The sequence below is a fragment of the Anser cygnoides genome, chromosome 3, assembly GCF_040182565.1.
Source record: "Anser cygnoides isolate HZ-2024a breed goose chromosome 3, Taihu_goose_T2T_genome, whole genome shotgun sequence".
NCBI classification, from domain to species: Eukaryota; Metazoa; Chordata; class Aves; order Anseriformes; family Anatidae; genus Anser; species Anser cygnoides.
Window position 1 is genome coordinate 53,610,775 of NC_089875.1, and position 26,704 is coordinate 53,637,478.

General features: G+C 42.6%; 1 protein-coding gene across 7 annotated transcripts in view; it reads left to right on the top strand.

Moving 5' to 3' along the window:
• Positions 1-26,704, top strand: part of PLEKHG1 (pleckstrin homology and RhoGEF domain containing G1) — a 162,081-nt gene that overhangs the window by 97,896 nt on the left and 37,481 nt on the right. For 6 of the 7 annotated variants that reach the window (XM_048076918.2, XM_048076917.2, XM_048076916.2 and 3 more), the window contains one exon: positions 11,248-11,786. In XM_048076918.2, the coding sequence (XP_047932875.2) occupies positions 11,248-11,786 (539 nt within the window). Of the gene's footprint in view, positions 1-5,185; positions 5,870-11,247; positions 11,787-26,704 lie in introns of those variants that run through there. The other variant, XM_013178322.3, reaches the window with a different exon arrangement.

Sequence of the window (26,704 nt, forward strand, 5' to 3'; positions counted from 1 at the left end):
TCTAGGACGTGTAGTGGTACCCTTTTACAAATGAGATTTTATGGCTCTTTTCTGTTTGTATTTGTAAGGTTTTGTTCCTCTGAGTTGACAAAAAATTGCATAATAAATCAAATGGTCAGTAAAAATTTGAAGACCACTTTTCACTGACCTTCCCTGTACAGTGATCAATGAAGATCAATTAAAATAGCTCTGAATGTAAGAGAATTCAAACTTCTAAGTCCAGTCCTTATTTTTCTGTAGGAATTGGTGAAGAAGGCATGTGGGCTCTGTAATACATGTAGCTTTTAATAAACTGACTGCCTTTCTGGTTCAAATTAAGCATTATATTGTTTTATTAAGAAGAAAGTGCAGAGAAAGTCTTGTGACTCAATGAGTCGGTCATTGTGAATTATGCACCAAATATTCACACTAGACAAGTCCAAGCCTCTAATCTGTTTGTTTCTTGCCCTGCGGCTTCGGAAGTGTGTGACTGTTGGCACTGCTAATCTTGGCTGCCGATGCGTCAGTGAATGCTGCAGGCATTAGCACCATCTGTACGTGGGTGCAGTGGCTGCACTGCAGTGGGACACTGACAGAGCAGCGATCTCAGATCACCTCAATTCTTGCTTTGCTTCTTGCATACAGAAGTCCTAGGGAAAGTATTGCTTGTTTCGAGAAAGGAATTTTGGTGTTAATGGCTTCTCTTCATGAAGTAGCACCTAAAAAGTAGTAGGAAGCAGCACGCTGCAATATCGCCTTAAAGTGACACTGAAAGTATTGTTAAGCCACTTCATCAAAACCTGGCCCTGCTGGAGTGGCTTTCACAGAGATACCTTATAGTTTAATGACAATATGGTAGGGGAGGACCAAAACAAGGTAGACAAGAGATCTGGATGTTAAAGGATCATCAGTAGAAAATAAGAAAATTGGATGTGACTGCACTGAAATAGGTCTCTTGTATATGATAGCAATGAGAGGTCTCATTATCGTCAATGTGAGTTACTGCTGTGACCAGTTAGTTTGTTGTCATTTGGCAATCTTAGTGTTCTGGACCTTATTGATGTGAAATACCATTCCTAGCTATGAAAGCAACAGGGTCAGAGGAACGGTGGTACACTACTGCTTTGGACTTGAATGCCTATTTGGGTTCTTATTTATTTTCATTTAAAGTGCTGTAAGATTTTAAAATAGCATTACTGTATGCTGCAAAAATCTGTTTCAGTCATTTATTAAGTTGAACACATTCCTATTGAATTAGGGTTTTCAACGAGCTATTTGCTTACTGTTATAATACCACCTTAAAATTAAGACCTGTTGTTGCATTTTAATAGAGTGGGCAAAAGGAAATTACCAATTAATTGAAAGGGCAGAGCCAGCCTGTGGTAGACCCTGGCCGTCATGGGCAGAGCGTAAGGATTTTTCTCCTCAAGAAATAAACATGAGTGCTTCTTTCTCTAGCTTTTATTTTTGTTGAAGAGAGGAAACCCAAAGGAAAGGTTTTATTTTACTGTAAATGCAAACATCTGTTAGTATGAGTCCAGTGTTATTATTACAGTTCTGTTTCAAAATTCCAGTTGCTAAACTTCCTGAGGTGCAGAGGAGGTTCCAGTAAGTGTCTTCAATTCAAAAACAAATTGAAGAAAACCTTTTGCTGGATTTAAAGGAAAATACCAAGTCTTTAAAGTTTCTGAAATTCACTTTTATTTAGAATTAAGGAGGTCAGCTATTTCAAAGATCTGGCTTTTACAAAATGTGCTTTTTTTTATTCATTTGTTTGCCTTTTTTTTAAGACATTTTCAATGGAAATGTTTAGAAGTCAACAAAAAATTAGTGGCAGAAGTCAACAACAAGCTGTTAAAATGAGTTTTAAAGAACTGATTGGTTTTGCTAGATATTGTAGTTATGAGTTTGTGTTAAATTGTAAGAGATGAGTCGTATCGAGATTCCTTTTTTGTGGTCACACAATTAGATTTTTGGCTGTGACTAGTAAAAATAATCCCTAGATGCTGTCATTTCTTTTACTGCAACCGTGCATCCCTCTGTAAAGTTTATTTGCTTACTACAAGGTATTTAACATTTTTCATCTTAAAAACATTATGATGATCTTGGTAAAGCAACGAGCACGTTGTGCTGTATAGGGATGACTAGCCAAGAACCCCAGTGTGCTTGTGCTGTAGCAGCAGGCTTTGAAGGTGGACTTCAGCTTGGTTAGATGAAGTTAGCAGTAGCATGTTGGCATGATGAGGCGTTTGCTGGGAGCAGTAGACTGATCCAGGAAGAAGTATAAAACAGACCCGATGTCCAAACACTGTTACAGTGATGTAGTGTATGATGGAGGCATAGTACTGTGGCAGCAGCAAGGCCTGATCCTGTGTGGTGCTGTGCAAAAAGAAGAGCATGTGTGGATTTTCATTCTGGTCATGGTGCGGACGTTTGAATGTAAAAATGCTTAAAACTTCAGTCAGCAGCACATTGGACACTCGCTGTTTAGTTTTCTGTAAATACCAGTACGGACAGAAAAGAAAGCTTTGATTGCATTATCATCCATGGTAGAGATAAGAACTGTGTATTTATTCCTACGTTTGTGCTCATATCAACATGTCTTCACTGAGTTTTCATTTAATCTTACTTGCTGATTTACTTACATAAACGGGCCTTTTTTTTTTCCCATCTCCTTGTAGACCTCCAAAGTTCACAAGGAGATGGAAAATAATCCTTTTAAAAGGCCTATAAATGGAGCACTGGATCCATATGCCCTATTTGCGTTGCAGTACATCAGCACGTGGTGGACTGTTCCTTTTTCTAGGTGTCTCTGCAGCGCTGTATGCAGACCAAATATCTACTGCATTGCAGAGAGTTATTAATACATTACATTGCACTTTCAGTGAAGATGTCAATTTGTCCTTAAGCCTGAATGTACCCTGTGGTTGAGTTATGGTGTTGTGTGTGTTTTTTTTTCCCCCTCAGTTTTGCTGAGAATAACTTATTTCTTCAGTAAATCCTTAGCCAATTGGCAATTACAGTATAACATCATTCCTAACCTCTCTAAACTCCACTTAATGTTTAAGTTTAGAAAAATCAAGGCTTTGTTCCAAAACAAAAACAGGTCACCTTTTTCAAGTCTTCATCCTCGATGCATTAATAATGCAGTCTGAGGCACTCTGCGGACAGAGGGAGGGAGGAGCAGACAGGGCAGAGAAACGAACAGAGTGCCAGCTCCTGGAAGATACTGCAGATAAACAGAAGCCAAATCCAACAGATATGAAATGATAGAAAATAAGGAGAAGTGAGGCAAAAACATTGTTTTTCTGGCACATCTATGTACTCTTTCATTGGTGATGCACATTAAAAACAAAAGGCTTTGAGTTGCTGGTATTCTGCACTGACAGATCTCAGTGCTACGCATATTTAAAGTGATGCAGGGGGGGAATTCCTTGGGAAACATTCACGTGTGGGGTAAACTTCTGCTGACATACGTGGGGATGAGAGCCAAGGCCAAATGTGGATGCATAGAGAGGAAGGAACAAAGCAGAACAGCGTAAGGACCTCTGCTCAGCTTCCCTCTCCTTTGCACCCACAGTAATGCTCATGGGAGCTCACTGTGTGAGTTTGCAGCCGTGGCTGGAGCTCATGCTGCATCATTGCAGCCTCTGCTTGCACCTAACCCACTGAAGCAAATGTGGAAAGCTCTCTGTTGCTGGCTGCCTCTTGGTCGGTCCACTGCTGGGCTTGATTCGAGCCTTCAGAATTCAGGACGTTTGTCATTGCTAAATGACAAAGCATTTTTGCTTTGTTGCTGGTATTGCTTGTGTGTAACAGGGCAGTAGTTCACAGAAGTGACCAAGCGATGCCCTGCATCTCGCTGATGCTCTACAGATCTGCCCAAGGGTTAGCTGAAACCTCCTTCAGAGGTGCTAAAAGCTCCATGGGCAAGGTGGGCACCACGTGTGAGGGAAGCAGAGGTTCAGGGAAGTGAATTTTTGGCTTCTGACAAAAGTATGTGTGAATGTTGAAGTATAGCAAATGTTCTGTGTGTTTGCCACATTGGGGTTATTTGACCAAGTATACGGGTGCTGTGGTCTGTGCGTGTGTGTGATGAGGACTCTGGGGCTGGTGTTGGACTTTCTATGCCTGTGAATATGTTCAGGATTTGCAGATACATGGTGGCCTGTCCAAAGGTCTTGCAAAAAGTGGGCCTGTGTATGTGTGCATGTATATCTTTAAACGTAAACATGCGTATGTTAGAAGAACCCTCAAAAACTACAGGAGAATGTATTTGAGAGAGAACATGTCTCAAAGATCTCTGGCGGCAGCGGGGCAATGGGTTGTAAACAGCTGATCTTTAAGCCTGGGTAAATGGGACCTCACCCTGGCAGCCCGGATGTTGAGATCAAAGCATTTCACGGCTCTGTGAATGGCCTCAAGGCTGTCTTCGCTTCCCTTTTCTACCCCCAGCTTCCTGCTGCAAGGTGTTGTTCAATGAATATGCTCTTCAGGAAAGCTCAAAATGAAGTTGAGGCCATGTTGCATGTAAGGAGAGAGGGAGTGAATGTGAAGTGTGGTTTTAAAGACTAGAGTAGCTCTTTGTGGGTTGGGGTTGAGCACACAGCTGGGAAAACACACCTGGGAAATGGTGCCAGCAGCTGGGAACTCTTCTGACTTCCTTTGCCTCCCAGCTCCAAGTTGGAGATACCACCACCCCCTCCATGGGCCAGAAGAGTTCCCAGGCAGAGGAGCCATCATCAGCTTTCCCACCTGTCTGCGAGGAGTAGGACTGGGGGTGAATTGAATTGTCAAACTCTCGCCCCTGTCGTGCACACAGCAACTGCACCCAGCCCTGTTTCAAGATGCACAGAAATGGTTCCTCTCTGGGTCGGTAGTTTCTTTGTTTTCCTAGGTAAGTCAGTGCTATCAACGTTCAGGCAGGCATCATCCACTTTTTTTTTTTCCTGGTTACCCAGCCTGGTGATTTGGGGAGTGACTCGGACCACAGGACGTGCAGGCACCAAGCAAGGTTTTGTGATAAACCTTCTTTCTGTCTGTCTCATCTTTCTTGCTTGCATCTCTTTTCCTTTCCCTACATACTCTTGTTTTCTTCCTTCTACACCCATTTTTCTCCTTTTCTCTGTTTCTTCCTTATCCCTCTCATTTGTCCTCTCATGGGTCCCCTTCCCTTCAAAAGTCCTTTCTCTTTTACTTTGCTTCGTTGTGATTTACAACAGAGCATTTGGTGGCTCAGCATTCACATTTTCTTCTGAAAGTCTCTCCTCTGTCCCTTTAAAAAACACTGAAGTTTTGCAAACACGCTGCAAAAGACTGTTCCTGTTTATGTAAAGGCAGAATAGGGTCCAGAACGAACCCTTTTAATTAGCGTTGCAGGTTCATGGGAGTTTCTAATATAAATACAGGAATTTCACAATGCCAGCAGGTTATTTATTTGCTTTGCATGCTTATCAATATTGTCGGCGAATCAAAGGGTCAAAGCGTAAGAAATGCCATGGAAGCATGGGCTCTATTCGCTATTTTTACAGCTTTGTGCCCGGAAAAATGGAAGTTACTGGGTGTTGCTCAGTGAAGTGTGCGTTTCAAAGTTACCCACAGCGATGCCCATTGTCCTGTCCCTGAATCGAATGATGTAATGTTTCATTTAAGGCTCTTAGCGATGCTGAAGACTCTCGGTGCACTGGGAAAAAGGCAGTGAGAAAGTTGTGAATCAGGTTTCTGTAAAGCCTTTGTGTTTAGGGTTTTGATAGATAAAAGCTGACTCATGCAATATTTCTGGCGAAGGAGCTGTACGGACTAGTAAGAGCTTCTCATTTTACCTGAGTGCCCGGTGAGGTAATTCGGGAACAGCTGAAGGCAGAGCGTGCATTTACTCCCTGCTGCACAGGTAGGTCGTGGGTTGTTCCGAGAGGATTTGAAAAATAGAGAGGACTTGTTCGTTCTCTGTGCGGGGAGCCAGAGACATTCCTCAGTGGTGAGATACTGTCGCAGAGGATTTTCCCTTGCAATAATGTTCTCGGGCATTAGCAGGCTTGGTTCTGACAGAGGCTATTCTGCTCTGAGTGTTGCATGGTGGGGAGGGCGGCTTGACAGACGGAGACATATTAGCTGATGACTTTTTTTTCCTTCTTGTAAGATTGCTAATAAATGGGATTTCTGTTGCTCAAAGTTCAGTTAAAGTACTTGGCAATGTATCGTTTGTGACAGTTCATACTGAATTCATAATCTCTAGAGATCTCATCCTGCAAATAATGTTAACTCTCTAATGTGGCTTTGTTCACAGAGGGTATTAGTTTTAGAAGTGACATGTTCATATTCAGAAGTTAGTAACTAGTAATCTGCTGACCTTCACTTGTGTAGTATTCAGTGCAGAGAGGATATGGGGAATGTGCTTAAGATCGTGTTGGGATCATTGTAGTGAATGTATTTTAATCTTTCTCAGGCAGATGTATAACATTTATGTTTCTAAATTGCACTGCTGCATTTGAACTTGATACTTACTGTAGAAATTGCTGTAAACAGTCCTGCTTAATTGTGTCTAAAATATAAATGGTTTCTTTGAAATAAGCAGCTATTTCAAAGAAAATACAGGAAAGGATTCTTGTAGTCTCATCACTTTTATTTAGCTGAACTTCCAGAGGATGTGAAGCCTGTAATTTCTGGTAATGTTGACTTTGCAGATAACATCTTTGGTGCTCTTTTTCATGCCGGGAGAAAGGCAACAACAATACTAATTATGAATATAAATTGACTTGTGAGTTCTTAGTCATGCACTGTATCTTAAGATGTCATATGCAGTAAACAACGTGGAGGAATAAACACCTATATTTAGACAAGGCTTGGGGATCTTTGTATTTAAATACAAAATTGACTTAGAGTGCTTTATCTTACATTGTATGCTAATGTCCTAGAGTAGCCAAGGCTGTAGAGATAATGGAAAACCATTTATCATTACTCTGACTGTAGTTACAGGCAAGAGGTACATGTTAAAGAAAAGCAAGTGATAGAAGAGGTTTGCACGTTTCGCTGAGCATTTGTTTATGATCGCATGCTGAAAGCATTAGATAAGCTGAAAGATTTGTTTTGCATGTGGCTTCAATGTTGAAACTACTACTACAGTTGCCTGTTGGGGTGAAATGCTGTGTTTCTTGCCCCTGCACCACTGTAGGACAGGCACAAGTTGTGGTTCTTTCTTGGGAGAGCTTTGGGGTCGTGCCATGCCAGCATGCACTGTGTGTGTGTGTGTGTGTGTGTCTGTCTGTCTGTCAGTGGGGTGCAGGGGACGGAGGGGAGCGGGTAGGTCTGCAGGGCTGGAGGAAGGCTAGCTGGATTCATGCAAAGGCACAAACAAGAAACGACCTTGTTCGGGGAGCGTGTTGCCTTGTGAGTCCGGACAAATGTGCAATTATCCTCCTTTCAGTGCTGAACTAACAAGTCATTACTGTTATTCGTTAATTAAAGTATGCAAATTTAAGATTTTTTTTTCTCCCCAGACTGAGTTAAATACCGTTATTCACAACTCACAAAAGTTCTCAATATTAGTTTGGCTCGTCGTTGAAAAGGCCCAGTAGACAAAGGAATGCCAGACAAAAACGCGGTGACCCGGCCAGATGTGGGTCAGGGAGCACAAGCCCTGCTCAGAGCGTGTCCTTCGCAGGAGATGTGCCGCTAGCTGGAGCTGCACAACCTGTCTGCAGCCCAATGCAGCTGGCTGCTGGGGGTGATGCTGTGAAACTGGGGAGGAAAAGGGGTGTGGGGGGGCTGTAGAGCCTTATAAATCAGTCCTTCGGGGTGTCTGAGAGGTGAATTTGCTTTTTGTAATGATGAGTTTGTATCAGAGAGAAATTTGTAAGAGGTTACAGTGTTTTCAAAGGCACAGGCAGTAGAGGGCAGCTGTCTCAGCTGCGAAACGTAGAGACCAGTTTTGGGGGAGGCGGTTACCCCTGCATTAATTTATCTGTGAGGTTTTCACCAGGCAGGATGTGCAGAATTCAGGCAGCTGGCAGAAGAGTGAAGTTATTTTACGTTAAAGCTGTACCAGAGGTCTGAAAAGCCAAATTCAAACCCTGACAAAGAGAAGGATGGGCATGGGACCGCAGCAACGAACGGGATTCAGTTTCTGCATTTTCTGATGGGGTTGTGACTGGAGAAATCATCTCAACTCTCGGAACCTGGTTTCAACAACAGGGGTAATTCCACCTAGCCTCAGAGGCGTTTCTGAAGATAAACTTGTGAAACCTTGGAAGATGTTCAGATGCTGTGTTGTTGGGAAGGGCTGTGGCTTTGTAACAGGTACCTGTAGCTCAGATGGAAATTCAGGGCTAAGCTGAGCCAGGGCCCGTCCCTCAGCTCTGACTGACACTAGCAGGGTGTGCAGTGTTTGTTACAGGGCTTGAAAGCTGAGGAGGGGAGACTGCTTCCTGGTTGAGTGTCACGCCGAAATGCCCGGCCGGGCTTGGCGTGCCTTTCTGCTGAGCTTCGTGACCTGAGGTGGGCTTCCAGCAGGGCCTGGCGCTCCTCGGAGCTGATGCGTTCTGCCTGGGCTCTGCCTGGCAAAACGCCTCTCTTGGGGACAACGTGGCAGGATTTGAGCAAAGTCTGTTCGCAGAGAAGCCAAACATCCAATTTACAGCCGGAATAAGGACGAATTGAAGTAAAAAGAAACTTTGAGGCTGGTAGGCAGGATGAAGCTCTGAGGACAAAGCAGATGAAGATTCTCAAGTAGCAAATAGCTTGCTTTTTGTAATTTATACAGAAATGTGCAGGAATTTGTCTGAAAACGGAGGAACTTGAGTCAAATGTGTTGCGAGCAATTAAATAGCTGTGCCTAGCAGGGACCTGGGGCTTGCCAGGGTCAGGGAGAATGCAGGTGTTTGAGCAAGCACAGTTTAACTGCTGCAACTGATCCTTGTTGTTAGTTTTTAATAGGCAATGGTATTGTCATTAAACAAGGAAATAAATAGCTTTTGTTGTTGTTGCTTTGTTTAGGGTGTGTTAAAATCTCCCCATGTTTCTTTCTATGAGCATGTTTTATGGAAAAACTACTTTTATTCTGATTTCAGTTTCATTGACCTGAACTGTGTTTTGTTTGGTTTTTGTATTAATGAGCCTTATGGTGTTTGTGAAGCAAATATTATATATTAATGCCTTCAGGTTATCTGGGAGGCAGACAACATATCAGTGAAACAGGAAGAAAAGAGCATGGAGTGGTGGAATGTAACAGGAACCCTTTATTTTCCCCCTAAACGTGGCTAATCAGGTGTTTCTTTGTTGTGTAATTTTAGTTAAAATATCTTGGAGTAAGTTAGCGGAAGGGCATCCCTGTTATCTTGTTTATCCTGTGCATTTTTCAAGGGGGTTTACATCTGCACAGTAACATTATGCTTTCTAACTGAACTTGAAAAATGATCCAAAGCTGATAACAATAATACATTCTTATCAAAAATGCATACTTTCTTATCACAAGCAATAGGAAGGCAAACATCTTTGTCCATACTGATTTTGAAACAAGAGAACTTCACTGCATTCTTCAGTTTAAAACACTTTCCAGATTTTTGCATTATATTTTATTTTGGAGTTTATTTGCTTAATTCAAGAAGAGGAAGAAAATACGATCCTGTGTTGCAAAAATGAACGAACATGGCATAAAGTAGGGCTGTAGTTTTTCAGACTTTAAGATAAAACCAGGGAGACAGAGGTGCCAGATCAGATTTTAGTCTAAGGGTCAATTTCTGCCCCATATAATGAGCAAATTACTCTCTGTTAATTCCATGTGTTACCTTAAGGGCAATACCTTTCCGTAACACAAAGCTAATATCATCATCACTGAAAAATGGTAGTATTAATTACTCATGCACAAATCAAATCGTATGCATGCAAGATAGGCCAAATAAAGCAAACATTCTTTTCTGGGATTTTTTTTTTGTCTGTTTGCTTCTGATTTCTTCTATTTTTTATTTTTTAAATAAAAAGTAGTGTTTTTTTTCCTGTTCTGAATAAAATCCCCTCCCCCCCCAGCCCCGATCATTGTAGGGGAGGTTTTTCCTTGTAATTTCATAACCAGTCTGCTTTAGTTTAAGAAGGGCCACCTTAAAGGTTAGGTGAGTTTAATTTGCCATTTTAAAGGCTTTATGGTTTCTTTACTGAAACCACCCTCTGGAATTCTAGTCACCAGAATGATTTTTGAAAAATTAGGTTGTTACTGGTGTAAAATAAGGACTGAGTTACACACTGTGTAGGTAGCTTCAGTATTGCTTCTCTTTTAAAATTGTCATAAGTTTTTTTTTTCACAATACTGACATACTGAGTTTCTCTGAGTCTGAGACACGTTTTTTTGTGTGGACACTGCTTACTGAAATGAAACATTGAAGTATTCAATATATCTGCAGCTGCTTTTACAGGTTCTGATTGCTGCACGGCACACAACTTGTCCAGAGAGAAATCTGCACTACATCACGGACCATGTCCTTCAGGGCATACGGTCAATAAAAAGAAAGTAGATTTGATGTGCCAACAGGAAGACAGACATCTGACTTTGTTATTGCACTGATATGAAAAACAGCTTTGGGTCAGTTCAACAAGGGGTAATATTCTGGCTTGAGCTGTACAGATTCAGAAAAACTTATTTTCCCAGTAGAAAACAGAATTATTTGGCAGCACTGTTTCCTATGGGAGTTCTTTTTTTCAGAAGCTATGTTATTTTCATTGGGAAATCATTCTGGTTTTAGTGTTTTTGTACAAGCTACAGAGCTGGTAATTGATAACCAACTGCTTTCTGTTTCTGCTTGCCCGTGTTGGCCTTGCAGTGTTCAAAATGGAAGATACTGTCTGGTATCACTGACACAACCCTTGAGTTTTCCAAAGCCTCCAAGCCGTGGTCAACTGACAGCTTGGGGGTAGCAAGGTCTCTTCCCAATAGAGTTTTTTTAACCCTAGGGAAAGTGTTTGAGTCTTATTTCTCTCCTCTGCTGAGCCTGGACGGTGCATGTGCTATCACTAAGTCCAGCACCATAGCATGTAGGGCCAAGAAAGGATGTGCCAGAAGTATATACACAAACTGGAATCATGCAATGCCTATTTAGTAGCCTCCCAAGGGGGATCCCCACCACCTAAAAATGTGATCCCCAAATTATGTTGTTCTGGTTGTCTTGTGGAAAAAATAGGTTTGTCTCAATTTTGTGTGCAAAGCTGTAAAAATGTCTATTGCCAACTGTTAAGTTACATGGAGCACCAACAGTAAGACCACTCGTTCTGTTTATTTTTTAGATGACTTCCACTTACCTCTTGATGTTTTACCAGCTGTGACGGAGGCCCTTGACTCCAAGACAAAAGGGGAAGATTTGCACCAGGAGAGCAGATCTTTCCGCTGCTGTGAAAAAAAAACCATGGACCTGTCAGACAGTGACCGTCCCGTCAGCTTTAGCTCCACTTCCTCTTCTGCTTCCTCCAGAGACAGCCACTGTTCCTTTGGAAGCAGGATGACCTTAGTTTCCAACAGCCACTTGGGCCTGTTTAACCAGGATAAAGAAACGGGTGCCATCAAGCTAGAACTAGTCCCAGCCAGACGATTTTCCAGCAACAAGCCATGCAAAAACACCCCTGCGGAGCAAGAGGATCCTGAGGAGAGCCTGGAAAAAAAGCTCAGCATGCCAAGGAAAACAGAACCAAAGGGAGTGAGCAAAAACTGTGCAATGTCCCTGGTGACAGAGCCCACCAGTCCGAAGCTCCTCTACGTAGACAGAGTTGTCCAGGAGATCCTGGAGACAGAGAGGATGTACGTGCAGGACCTGAAAAGCATTGTGGAGGTAGGAGTCTTGATTAGGTTTGAGCTAACTGTTCCATAGTGCTATATTTAATATCTTTAGATTTTGCAGCAGGACAGATGGACCTGACTGGAACTGTTTTTTGCTGGTGACCTAAACGAGGGTCTTTATAAATTTGTATGTGTAACATCATTGTTCTTGTTTATTTATAGTTTTGATTTGATTAGATAAATCTAAGCTGTTATTACTTGTTCATGAAGAAATAACAGAAAAAATATCCTACAGTTAATAGGATATAGTTATAGTTAGTAGTATAGTATAGATAGTTGAGTAGTGAATAAAGTGATGAATTCTTTGCAGTAACATGCAGTAACAAAAAAAAAAAGCTTTTTTTTTTTTTTTCCTGCAATATATAGCAAGAAGCAAACAGCAGAGAACCTGTTTGCCCCTTTAAAGGTTTTATCTGAAGGGTCTCCCTTTTTGATTCTTCCACCCTGCCCCCACTCCCCAAATACTAGTTCTGCAAGTTCTTTCCTGCCTTGTCAGTCTCCCTTTTGTGCAGCTCACAGCTGCAGTCTGTTCGCTCCAAGACCTTGGCCTATATTATTGAATATGGCATGTGCATTTGCTGGATAACCCTATTGTTTGTCTGTTGCATGAAGGAATTATGTTTTCTTTAGTATCAATTCTGAATGGGTGGTGACTGTAGCATGTATTAGTAGCCGTGATGCTTTTGTCCAATCCCCAGTCCAACAATATCTTTCATTTTCCCTTTCTAGTAAAGGCTAAAATGCAGCTGAGTCCTTCTGTGGATTGTTATGGTCACTCCATGTGCTTACAACTGTGCCCATCAGTCATGTTCTTTTGTGTTATTGAAGATGACAGTGAAGTCTCTCGGCTATTGTTTGTAGTCCACGTATTTAACCTATGCCTGTGTGTTACGACCACCAACAGAGAAGAATTTTTTGGGAGGTGTATGTTTGGTACACTATTTGTAGAATATATAGCTTTAAATAGCTGTATGAGCTAGTTTGCAAAAGAAAATAGCAGTCAGCTGAAGGTGACATCCTCCCCTATCCCAGTCCCTTGCCCAGCAAATCACACAAAATTTAAATAGAAAAAGAAAGGTTAAGGCTTTGGTAACAAGTGGTAACAAATGCATGTTTGATTGTCATCCCCTCCCCAAGTTCTCACAAAGAAATCTTTTCTGCAAGGTTTTGTTGGGTTCTGTAGCTGTTGCTGTTTCTCTACCTTGAAGTTTCATTTTGGTAGTGTTAAAGGTTGTCATATGCTACAGAAGTAAGTCAGTATCTATGTGTAGTCACTGTTCACAAGGCATGACCTCAGTGTTTTTGGAAACTTTACCCCCTTGTTCCTCTTCCTATGCAGTAAACTATACAATTTGAGAAACTGGAAACTATCATTAAAATCTGGAAACAAATTTTCCATTGAGAAGTAGGAAGACCAAAAAATAAAATGCTTACTAGAAACACTTGAAGCATCGCTACAGCAGATGCAGATTAAATGAAGTTGTGAAAGAACTTGAGGAATTTACCTGTGAAACGACAAGGGACATTTTCTACAGCATCTAATAAAAAAATCTTGAGGGCTTTGTGTGGCACTAGCCGCCTGTTTGAGAGATGGAGGGGTTGGCAGCGGGGCTTTATTTCAGTCGGTGTTCAGAATCCCCGGGCTCGGGAGGAGCTCCTTCCTAAATGGCGAGGGCAGTGGGGAGCCAGCTACCTCAGCCTGTGCGTGTTCTCCACTTGGTTTCAGGGGAGGGAGGTGTGACTGGAAGCATGTCACGGAGCAGCCTCTTTGTGTATGTTTCTCAAGATCCCTTTCTCCACGTGTTAGCTTAGCAATGCTGCAGTGCTCCACCTATCCAAGGGTGGTGGCTGTAAGAGGGTGGTAAGCCTCCGCAGACATCTGTAGGAGTACTGTAGCCTTTGAGGGTTTGATTATCTAGGCGTCTGTGACTTGAGGCCATTTAGTTTGGCAGCCAGATGACTGGTGCAGAGCCAAACTAAGATGAAGGGAAGCAGCTCAATCTGTCTTATTTTCCAAATAAACTTGGGTCAAGTTTTGGCAGCTAGTTAGGAAATGGGATAAGAATAGGAAAAGGAGAGCTGGAGAAGGTCGAAGGACAAGTGCTGCCCGTGACATGTATGGAAACATGAAGGTGGGAGCTGCTGGAGGAAGGCACAAGCAAATGAACCAGTGCTAAGTGGAGAGAGTGAATAATTAGAGGAGAAACAATACAAGGAAATAAGGGAAAACCCAGGAAGTGGAAAGTTAGGGGGGAGTAGGAATTAGGTGGAACTGGAGCACTCTAGTGAGTTAGTGAGTTTTGCTGCAGACTGCAATACAAGAGCTTATGTACACAGACTAAAAATAATAATGAGGTTTTTCTCCCCTTCCTCCTTTTTTGTTGTTGTTGTGGAGAGTTGGAGGAGATGCAAAGCAACCCAAGTAGAAAGAGCTAGCAACTGAAATAATGTCAGACTGAGGATGGCATGAGGACAAAAAGGGAGAAATGAATAGGTACTATTTTAATTGCCCTCTGACCCCAGCTGAGAGCTGTTGCTACAGGCTTTTTGTCCTGCAGTAATGGGGATTTGCTGACATTACCTTCTCTGTGGACAATGGAAATATACTTGAAAGGAGCATGTTCTCACTGTTGTTTCCAGAACTTTGAAATGTGCTCCAGCTCTACAGCTGAGATGGTTTTAAAACTGAAGTCTGTGAATCCACTCTCTAAATTTCTGATGCAGAGCAAAGCATGTTTGCCTGTGATGTGCCATCAAGTATTTTTGCTTTTTTTTTTTTAATACATCTATGCACCTAAACAGTTGTCATGTTGTGCCAAGAGACATGAAGAGGTAGAGGAGTTCAGCCCCATCTAGCAAGTCACATTAACTTGTGAAAGGAGCAACCCAAAGCCACACAGAATCACAGATTAGTTGAGCTTGGGAGGGACTTCTGGAGGTCATCTGGTCCAAACTTCCTGCTCAGGTATGGCCACAAAGAGCCACTTGCCCAGAACAATGTCCAGGCAGCTTTTGAAGATCTCCAAGGAGGGAGACCCCACAACCTCTCTGGGCAACCTGTGCCAGTGTTTGGTCACCCGCACAGCACAGAAGTGCTTCCTCATCTTCAGAGGGAGCCTCCTGTGTCCCAGTTTGTGTCCATTGCCTCTTGTCCTGCCACTGAAAAGAGCTCGTCTCTGTCCGCTCTGCACCCTCCCTTGAGGTATTTGTGTGCATTGATGAGATCCTCCTGAGCCTTCTCCAGGCTGAACAGTCTCAGCCTTTCCTCCTATGAGAGGTGCTGGTGCTGGACTCAGTATTGCACCCTGGGGTACACTGCTAGTTACTGGCCTCCAACTAGACTTTGTGCTTTTGATCACCTTCTGGGCCCGTTCATTCAGCCACTTTTCAGTCCACCTCACTGTCTACTCATATATCAGCTGCTTGTCTGTGAGGATCTTACGGGAGATGGTGTTGAAAGTCCTCATGAAGTCCAGGCTGACAATAACCACTGCTCTCCCCTCATCTACCCAGCCAGTCCTTTCATCGTAGGAGGTTATCAGGGTAGTCAAACATGACAGCCCCTTGGTGAATCCATGCTGACTGCTCGTGATTACCTTTGTGTCCTTCATGTGCCTGGAAATGGTTTCCAGGATTTTGTGTGTAAGACATACACAAATGACCCATTAACATGAATGGTGTGAAATTGCTTGTAGGATCCTGGTACTATTCATTGTATTCAAGTTCATTCATTACTAGTTAGCCTATGATAGTACTTCAGGGAGTATATTTTCAACCTGTGTAATCCTTAGAACATGTAGTGTTAGCATGCTCCCCATAAAAGACTATGGAGCGAATGGGGAAAAATAGAATTTCACCCCTTTGGATGTTTTCATTGACCCAATGTTGTTAAAGTAAATTAAAAAGGCATAGATTTTGACTGGCTTTTGAGTATCCAGGTGGTCTTTTTTATAAACAGTGCCAAACTGTCAGATACGGGTAGAAATCAACTTCAAAGGACATGGCTAATGTGATCTTTAACTGATACTGGAGGTCTGCTGAAGTTCTCCAGCTTTTCAATTGAAGTATTTCATTGGTTTAGGATGAGTGAGAGGAGGCCGTACGGGCACTACTTGGCTCCCTGTGCCTCAGGACATGCTTTAAAACAACTGCTTTTCTAAGCAGTACAACCATTTTGTATGTGACCTGGAAGAGCAGTTGAATTATTGTTTTGAGGAATGCTGCTGTGATTCTTGCACAGGCAAGCATTGTAACAAGGATAGACTGAACATTGTTTGGTGTGTTCTATCAGATGATCTGTTAAGGGTATTTAAATTTTGAATTAGTACAGCTTGAAGCGTGTTTCAGGCAAGTTTATGATGAGAAATCGGATACCTTGGCTTCCTGCTTATGTCATGCTGACAGGTGTACTGGTCAGGGCAAAACCTGCAGACTTTCTCTTCTTCAGGACCCAGCCTGACTATTTCAAATAGCAGTCTAGTTAGGATATTCGTAAACTTCAGTTAGAGTCACTTACTCAAGCAGCATCTTTTTTCCTGAGTAAAATGCTTCCCCTGAGTTTGTAATAAAATTTGGTACTTTGTACCTGTGTTTCACAGAAGTTAGAAGCCCATGCTCTTGTACATGGCATAAAATAGCTGTAGAAAATGACTATATCTGGCATGTTATGTTAAATATACTCTCACAGTGAAACTCAGCCATTTGATACAAGAACTCATCAGGAAAATAATGCCATTAAAAAGTTGTTGTCGTCTATACAGACCAGTAACTAGAGTGGGGCGAAGTATAATTTGTTAGTGCATTGCACAAATACTTGATGCAAATGGAGGCTGAGCTTCAGGAATCTTGAACTGTATCTGAAGTCAGGGAGACTTCATTTGTATGAATGAGTTTCTCTATCCTTTCACTCCTGACATGACGTTTTTTAAACCATCCCTTCTAGACTAGTTGAAGTCTCTCTTCTGTCTCCTCTCCCTGTGCTGTCTCCTCTCCATACCTTTTGTCCCGTCTCTCTCTCTCTCTCTTTTTTTTTTTTTTTAATACTTAAGACTCCTTATTTAAGCCTTTGTACCCAGAAAGTCCTGCTCTCTGCAGTCTACTGCCTGTAGTGTTCACACCCATCTATCATCTGTTTTTTCGCTGTAATCCCATCCTCATCAGTCCATGGTGTCACATTTCCTCATGTGATTTATCACTTTTTGATCTTTCTCTTTTCCATGTTCTTAGTCTCTGCTGCCTCCAGATCTCTCCCCACAGCCCTCTTGCCTGATCTGAAGGTGCTCTCAAATAGCTTGTCACAGTCTTTTTGCCAGGCCCGTCATTGTTCTCCTCTCTCTCTATACCTTAGCTTCTCACTAGGTTTTTCTTTTCTCCTGACATCATTTTCATTGTTCCAAATTTTTCTGCCCTCTAAGTTCTGCTGACATTCAGTCTCCATCTCCATCAGGCTTCAGTCCCATTTTCTCCTTCCCACCTTTTTGTAGGACTCCGCTGTGTCTCCTCTGGCCTGGAACTGCACAGCATGCTTCTCCATGTTGCAGAACATTTGCAGAGGGTCACTGAGACACAGGAACGATCTTTTTCCCGTTCTTTCTTCAGAGGAGCAGATCTGAACCAGATGTGGGTTTTAGCATCCAAGAATGGCAGTTGCTGATGAAGAGCTAGTGAGTCCTGAGCTGAAACACGCAAAGGATCTTTGCTAAAAGTTCCTATTGGGAAAACATGAATTTGAGGGGTTTCACTTCCCACCCCTCCATCTATGTTCAACTGTGGGAAGGTTTGCACAATGGCAGCAAAAGGCATACTCTGAAACAGAGTCTCCATTATGCTCCCATCTGCTCCTGCCCCTCCTTGAAATGCCAGGGGATGTTGCATGCCCCTGCTAGTCAGCCTGGGGGTGCTCGTCTTCTCAGAGGGGAAAGGTCAACAAAATTTTTCAACATGAGCAGGAAAGTGTGCTTTCAGTTCTTTCTGAAAAAGGCCTGGGGGTATGCTCTTCCTGAAATTGCCTAAAACAACTCAGCAAGGAGGCAGGCTTCTGGCGTAGAAAGCTTTATCCAAGGTGAGCAAGTTTGACAAAGTTAGATCCTCCTTGCAGGATGGGGAGAAGCCTTGTAAAGGGAAATAATGGAAATCTGATGGTGTTGTGGCATCAATGGAGGCTCCAAGGGAGGCTTTTCTGGGAGGAAGTCAGTATCGGAGTTTTATTGTTCCAAGTTTCCTGCCACCTTGTTCTGCATTTAGAGGATGTTTCTTTCTACATTTCAGCCAATTAGTTGAAAACATGACTCTGAAGACTGCGGTGTGCTCATTGTCACTTCTTGTGGTGTGTCAGTAAAAATATAGCTACTGGGTTGTGCACTGGGTTGTTGGATAGCATAGCTCTAAGAAACTTAATTCCTCTTATCACGTGGGAATCGTGATATAGCTAATGCAGCTGCAAAAGTTTGTTCCCACATTATCCTCAATCTCCCTGTTCGCAATCTCTTTTCCGAAGGCCGCTAACTTACATGCCTGAGGACAGTGCCTTTAGATTACTGACATAAATTGCATGTGTTATGGGAGGAGTACCTTTGTTTTGCAGCATTCTGGCACCCACCAAAAAAAAGAACTGGTTCTTATTAGCACTGCCCTTTCTGAGCATTTAGTAGATGAGAAGTTTCAGAGTGCTTCAATGGAAAGTTTACTGAAGACTACTGGGAAGGTTAACTGTGGTGTGAGAGGATGCACTGGTCCCTCTTGTATAAGCAACCTGAATTTTGAGGCACTGCTGTAATCAGCAGGCAGTAATGATGGCATTCTGAATTTTTCATCATTTTTATTTCACCCTTTTTAGGGAGCAGTGGTCTCCCAATTAGTGTTGTTTGTTTCCCCCCAGTTCATTAAGGCCAGAAGTTAGCATATGACATCAGTGGTTGTAGAGCAGGGGAGCGATACTTTAGCTGCATGTATAAGCACTGCTGTTCTGCAAGTCTGGTCCATCCGACAAAGATTGCTGGCACGCTTCATTTATTTGTCTTCAATCTCCAGCACAAAAGAGAGAGCGCAGGTGTTGGGTGCATGATTTTTAACCAGTTTTCTTTAATTTCCTCATTAATAGAATGATGATTTTGAAACAGGCTCTCCTTGGTGGGACCGGCTGCAGAGCCTGTCCCATACAGCATGCAAACATAATTCAGTTTAGATTTAAGTGTTCAGAGTGAAATTCTTCTTTCTTTGAAATTTGTCTTGCTATGACTTTGAAAAGTAGTTAAATGCAGATTGGCTTACCTTTAGCACTTATGCTGTTCTTTCTGACTAGGAATCGGTCCTTAATGCTTGGAGAAAATCTGGATGAGCAATTTAAATTACCTGCAAAGCAAATATTATGATAGTGACAGTGATAACTTTAACTGTGGTTAGTGTTCCTTTGAGCTGATGAATTTTCCCACTGCTTGTTTCTCATCCATGAGAAAGAGCTGTGTCAAATTCAGATCGACCTCCTCAGGGCTAAAAAGCAAGGAAAGGATTTTCCAGTAGTGTTGAGATATGATAGCTGAAACTAAATTGTGCTTGACTATCTCAGTGCATATCTAAAAGACCTTCTTTACGTCAGCCTAGTTTATCCAGAGTTACATCAGTATAAATTGGAGCAGAAAATGTTCCACTTAAAAATCAGTAATAAATTTGAAGGCAGCTCTATAGGAGAGCTCCAATGTGTTGTCTTGTTTCTGGATTTGTTGTTTACAAATCAAGACTGTTTTCTCCACTGGAGATTGTTGAAAGGTGAGGTGTCTAGTAGCAACACCAGGTTTGTTACTGAACAGGTGTAAAAAGCTGTTCTGGCTACCTTTGAGAAATTTATAGTTGATAAGATAAGACTACTTTTTTCCGAGGCAGTAGGACTGTCCAGTTTTTCAGGTGGACATCTTGCTTCCTGGATGTGAGCCATATTAAGCAACCTAAAACAACCAAAAATGTTGGAAGTATACATTAAATATTGTTTATGTTTGTGTCTTAAATAATCTTAGATAAAGTTGTTTCTGAAACTTAACGATCTTGAACAAAAATATTTTGCCAGCTATGTATGTGGGATCGTATGCACCCTGAAAAGAAACCATACCAAAACCAAAGGCAAAAAAAAAAACCTAGAACTTGTTTTTCTGGGCATGTGAGAAGCATTCTGGGTTTTGGAAAAAAGATTGTTTATAGTTGTACAGTAGGAATATAGTGTTGTGAGCAACCAGAAATAACCTAGCTAACCACTTACGTGGTGAAAGAGAAGTGCTTGTATTGTGACATGAACATGGAGCCATTTGTGTACTAACCTCACGTGAAATATGTAAAGTCATGATTAAATATATGGATGCATGTTTTTTCTTAACTGCATTATCACTGCACAGTCTTACTTCTGCTAGTAATATTCGTTAATATCCTTTATCCAGCACATATATAAAAATACTTTATTCTGAGTATTTGAGAGATGCTGGATAAAATGTCTGCACTGCCTTGCGTTTTCTGCACCTGAACTTGACATCTAGCTTTTATCTTAGGCCAAGGCTGTAGAAGCTTTTTGAGTCAGAGACACATTGCAGAGCTTTGGTGTATGGATGGACTGCGTGCATCACGGCAGTACAAATACATAGCCGTAACTTTGCGTTGTAGGTCAGCTCTGCTTGGACAGCACACAAAAGTGAGTTAGGCTGCGGTTATAAATGAGGTGTCAGTAAATGCAGTGTTAGTCTTTTCTAGGCTCTGGGTGGAAGATGAGCAGCAGCGATAGCTGCTGCTGTGCCAGCAAGCTAAAGAATGGCTGAAAAGCCTGACTGCAGCTGCTGGTGGACTCCTCTTTCAGCAGTGGGTACATCGCTGGGCTCTGCTGTCTGCAGCCTCCTATATGCTTTCTAAATGCTTACGAAGATGATTAAGGGATTACGAAGATGATTAAGGGATTGGAGCATCTGTCCTATGAGTAAAGACTAAACGAGCTGGGCCTGTTTAGCCTAGAGAAGAGGAGACTGAGAGGGGATCTCGTCAATCTCTACAAATACCTGAGGGGGCCATGTAAAGACTATGGGGCCAAACTCTTCCCAGTGGTGGCCAGTGACAGGACAAGGGGTAATGGGTATAAATTGAACCACAGCAGGTTTCATCGCCATATGAGGAAGAACTTCTTTACAGTTTTGACAAAGCACTAGAACAGGCTGCACAGAGAGAGTCTCCCTCTTTGGAGATATCCAAAACCTGCCTGGATGCCATCCTGTGTAATATGCTCTAGGTGACCATGCTTGAGCAGGGGGGTTGGACTAGGTGATCTCTGGAGGTCCCTTCCAACCTCAACCGTTCTGTGACTCTGTAAATGCAAACGAATAAAATAAAAGGGTAAAAGTTAATCTTCTGTTCCGGAAAGCTCTATTCTTTTCCTTTTGGAGGGGGGAGGTAAGGAGAAGTTAAATAGGGAATGCACAGTTTAGGAGCGTGTGTGGTCTGCAAGGGATCCTGAGCATGAAACTTTGTTCCTCTCACTACATTGAGGCTGGACTGTGAGGTTATATTACTCTTCAGTGGGATGCATAGAGCCCTGTTGTCATTTAGAAAGTTACAAAGGATGGCCCTGTTAACCTCTGCCTGGCGGCTGCCATTTGCTCACCAGCAGCGGATGGGGAGCTCTGAAGAGCGGTGCGGTGGCTCTGGGCAAGCAAGCCTGGCAAGGGTGGGTAGCACAACCAGGAAGAGTAGGGATGAGAGCTGAGAGGCAGGAGAGAGGAGGTGCAGGCTTATGCCACAAAGTTCTCAGTAAATATTTAAGTGCTTAATAAGATGATGTATTTTTTGCACAATGATTGGGATTTCTGAAATTTGGAAATGATATCTTAAATAGAAACAAACTACTGAGACTGCCGCCAGCCCATAGTTTCTGGAATTTTAATAACTTATTATGACCATTTCCCTTCTGGTCCATGAAAATATCTGACCATTTTAAATTTGTTTTATCATCGTTATTAAACATTACTTATTGGTGAACTGTGTTCTTCTAGTAACCCATGCCCTTTAAACCTGAAGGCTTAACAGACGGCATAGCACTCTGTCTTTTTTCCTTCTCACCACTCCCATGGATTAAGGTGTGGTGCTAGCTGCAATTTTTTGTGGTTTCATGAGAAGACCATTTTGCAAATAAGATACTTTCTTAAATTTTCGGTTGAAAACCACCCACTGCTATAACCTCCCACTTAATTCCTGTTCATATATTACTGATAAAATCCATCAATAAATCTCTGGGAATCGTGTGGTTACTAAGGTTAAGATAAACACATGTTTAGGATGTGTGCACGTTTTCTCCATTATGCCGGGTTTGCATTTTCATTCTTTGGAAAACAGACTGTTGCAGTTTCCCTTCTTGTGTTTTAAAATAAACAAGTATTTTTTGGAATGCCTCATTTAACTTGCAGGGATATCAAGATCACCTTAGATGGCAGCATTCATTTGCCATACAAACCGGGGAGAGTTTGTGTAATGGGAAATAGTCTACAGCATAAGATTCAGGTTCCTTTCCTTGTTGAGTCCCACATTCAAGGACCAAATACACCTTACAAAATTTCTGTGCTTTGCTTGACTCTGGTTTAATAAGGTTATAGTCAGAGTAAGCACTGTTGTGAGGATTAACGTAAATATCCTGAAGAACTTTGAGATTCTTTTTTTTTAGAATTCATAATCATTGCATATTTCTAGCTGATACTTTTTTAAAAAAGCACTAGCTTATCGAATGATGATGATGATTTATTCTGATGATGTCAAGCCTCGTTGTAGCCTTTGATACAGAAGTCTGCAGAGTACTTACTTCATCTGCCTAGTGACTACAAACAGACATCCTAATTGCTGGTTAATGTTTTCATTTGGCTGTCCTTACTATTGTAGCTTATTTCTTCTGTGTTTCCTCATATCTTTAGGAAGCCAGTTGGATGGGGGCCTCACGTAGCTCTTCAATGACATGTCAGTAAACTACTGATAGCATTTGTTATCATCCCATGATCTCCATCTGCTCTCTGAATTTACGTCTTATCATACCTCTGAGTAGCAATTCTTAGTGCCAGCTTCTGGGCAAAATTCCTGTAGCTGTGATTTATCAGTCAGTGCTTGCTGATATCCGAAGATAAACATGGAACGTGGTTTTAATCAGTGGGTTACGACTTCAATAAGTTAGCGTGTTGAAGTGCGTAAGTGGCATTACATGTGAGTTTCTGTTCCCAGTGACTTACCCATATCATCTTCAGAGATGATGGACGATGTAGGGGACTTGTCTGTGCATGATCCATGAATCCCAGTTTCACATTGAGTGCTTTTAGTGCATCTCTATCAAATTACACCTTGATTTAATTGACAGCCTGCCTTCCAGGGTGTCTTTTTAGGATGGGAGATTTTGGCATGAAATACCTGCAGGTGAACAGGGGAATATTATTAAACTTTGATTGTATTTCATTCAAGCAAAAATTCACTTCTGCTAAGAAGGCAAAATCCATGAAAGCAGTCCATCCTTGAGGTCCCGATACCAGGTCTCCTGGTTGCTGCATTGTTGACATTGACATGCCCTAGAAATTTTCAGGCTTTGTATGCAGCCCTGTGCACGCTTATTCTGTACGCAGGCACAACTGCTCAAAGGCAGCCTAAACCAAAGAGCGAGCATGTTTTAGAGGTGCAAGGCATAGTGTTAGGACTCGGGAATTTGTCACAGCTAATTTTGGCTGACACGTACTCCCACTGTGGCTTCCCATGCATGCAGAAGAAGCCAAGGCAACCTACCAGAGGTCACTACTTCCAGTCCTTAGTATCTGCAAATGAGGTGGTGTTGTAACATCTATAAGATGAGGGAGGGAGGCATGTTGGTTGTAGAAAAACTGTTGCTTGAGAATAACGATGTGAAAAAAAATACCCTTTTTTTGTTCTGTAGATGAAAGTTAAGTCGATACAATGCTCTGTAAACATCATATCCTGTAGACCCCTAACTGTGGGAAATGCAAGGAGAAGCCTGTCATGGTCACCTTACTCTGCAATGTTGAACAGTGGAAAGAAAACTGAAATGCGCTTCTCTATTTTTAGTCTTTCTTCATATCATGTTCTCACGAGTGCTCTCACCATCAATCTTTGCCCCGCTGCATGCAGTCTGTGGGCAGTATCGTCTTACTGGATCACCACGCCGGCTTTACTGCTGTAATCTGTAGGCTGTAAGCCGGCTGCATGTGTAAATTGGCTATGCCAAGGAAGCTGGCCATAAACAAAGGTGAGTTTATACAGCTTCCTCCACCACCTCCATCCACGTGGTGCCTGGGGAGAGGCCTGATATCAGCAGGGCAGCATCCTGCTGCTTCAGACTGCTGTTCTGTGTGGAAATCGGAGAGGAAAGGGATCGGTCACAAACCACACGTAGTAATGGATTGTGTAAAACATGGGGCTTACTTCTACCATTCCTCTTCGGAGGCTTGCTGGCTGTCGGCGGTGGGATGTATTCTCCTCGCCCTTCTCCCCTGACAGCAGGGTTAGGTTGCTGCCAGCATGGGGCGGCTGTGTGGGAGCCCACAGACAAGGCCGTGGGGAGCCGAAATCCCCACAATGGCAGGGCTTTCTCTGCCAGCACAAAGTGTCCGTTTTATGTTCAAGGTCCTAGGGTACATGAAGGGAAATAAGGGAATAGGAGGTGCCCGGCACCCAGGAACTTTCTGCTCTCCTTGCTGGCGTGAGCAGAAGAGGCCGTGTGGCTTTGCTTAGAGCTCTGAGCCTGGATTTTCCTCACACAGCCCCTGGCTCCGGCAATCAGCTGGTGGCAGGGCTGTGCCCTGCTGTGCTTAGCCCCAGGTGGGTGCTGTGCTTTCAGACCTGTTCATGCTTTGGGCCTACATCTGGGTTTGTCTGCTTCAGATATCTGTAAAAATACTGCTACTAATAAATATCTGCACTAGTAGAAGGTGGAAAGACATGCTCACAGAAATTTCCTTCTTTAATTCCAGTTTTGCATGTAGAGATGTCCACTATATGGTGGACAGTACAAGATTTTATTTTTTTTAAAGTTTGATTTACTGGTGACATTAATATGTAACATCTGTGGCAGAAATAAAATACAGGGTTTTATAGTAATCAAACTGCATCTACAGTTAAAAAAAATGCTCATATTAATAAAATATAAGTATTTATCTGTATTGGCCTGTTGTATGACAGCATGACTGTGTTGCTTACAGCCTAAGATAGTGGTTGTGTTACTCATGGGAGATGGAGATACCTGCTGCAAGCTAGCAAATCCTCACCATCCCAGGAAAAATTTGAAAAGTTGCTCCTCTCTCTGTTGAATCAAACAGGTAATGCATTGAAGCACAGCTGCTGCTGCTCCTGCTTCTCCTGCAGAGGAACTCCTGAAGCAGGAAGTTAGGGTGCTAATTATCTTGGTGGGTATGGGTTTCTGCCTTCCACGTGAGAACACGTCAGGCTCTCTGGTGAGGGCTGAAAACAGCAAGGGCTTTGAAAAGGGGCTGGCAGCTGGGAAATGGTTTTAAGAGCAACTGAGCGAGCATTTTCACGCATAGAATGAGGATGATTTCAGACAAAATGAGACTTCCTACAGGTATGTGACTCTTTACAGAGAATAAAGAGGAAGAATACGGAAGACACAATATGAAGGGAAGAAAGCAGTCTGAAAAGTGTTAATTTTGACTGCATGAAAAGTTTTGCTACAGGGGTCTCCGGGTAAGCCACTGTGCAGATGAGACCCACACTACAACAATGGACTTATCATCTTCTATCACAGAAATTAATAGCAATAATGATAGTGATGTGTTTTAAGGAGAAATGCTCTGACAGAAGGCCTTGATATGGCAAGGAGATGGCTTTGATTTAAATCTCTTTAAGTCCTCAGCCGGATATAGCCAAAGGAAGCAGGTTGAGAAGGCAACATAGGGATTGTTTACAAGTGCACCTTCACTTTGCAGGTTACAGCTGTACTTTCAGTAATTGAGAAGAGCTGCTCTGACATGCAGTGTGTCCTCGGCCACCTGTTGTGGATAGCACACTATCTTTTTCCCCACAAGGCATTCAGACGATGCTTCTGTACATGCCAGCTAAATCCACAAATGAAGTAAATAACAATAAAAAGGAATAGAAAAAAAATCAGGCAAAAGGGGCATCGGTACAGATTATAATTACCTCTGTAATCAGCAGCACGGAGCATGTTCTAGCAGTTACCCCATTGTACAGCAGCAGTTGCTCAACCTTCTCTTTGGCTACAAGGATGAGCTGTGGTTTGGTCAGCGTGGCTCTAGCTAGCAGGCTGCAGCTAGGATCCAGTTTGTGGTGCATTTTCTTTCTGGCCCGCAGCCTTCCCCTCAAAGCAGCGTGGGAACATAATGCAGGCAGCCTGGGCTGCTGAAGCCCGTCAGTGGCTCCTCTTGTGCGTGACCAGCTGATCTGTGCCATTTGCGCTCGTGTTGGGTAGAGGGCAGTTGGGCTGAAGATGTGCTCAGGGGGTCAGTATAGCATCCAGGAGAAGGGGCTGACTTTCTGGTGGTACAGATGTAGGAAATATCAGAAAACTGGGGTCCAAGTGATGGTATTGCACTCTCTGGATGCAGGTCCAGCTTGATTTACTATTGCATGTTCCTCCTCCTGCTGCAGCACAAGACATCACTGGACTGTTGATGAGTACCTGGTTTTAGGTGTTTTTTGGTCAGAGACTGAGTTTTCTTGATAGAAGACCTCAACTTTCAAGCCAAGTGCACATTGTTGAAGTCCAAAGATGTACTGCAGCCTTGCTTTCTCCTTCAGCCTGTGTTCAGACACTGGCATACGAAGAATTTTTTATTTTTATTTTTTCCCTTTATTGATGTTTATTCAGATTTTCAGTGTTTTGTGTGCCTGCCTTTTGGTAAAGGTGTGCACATGTAACAGCACTAC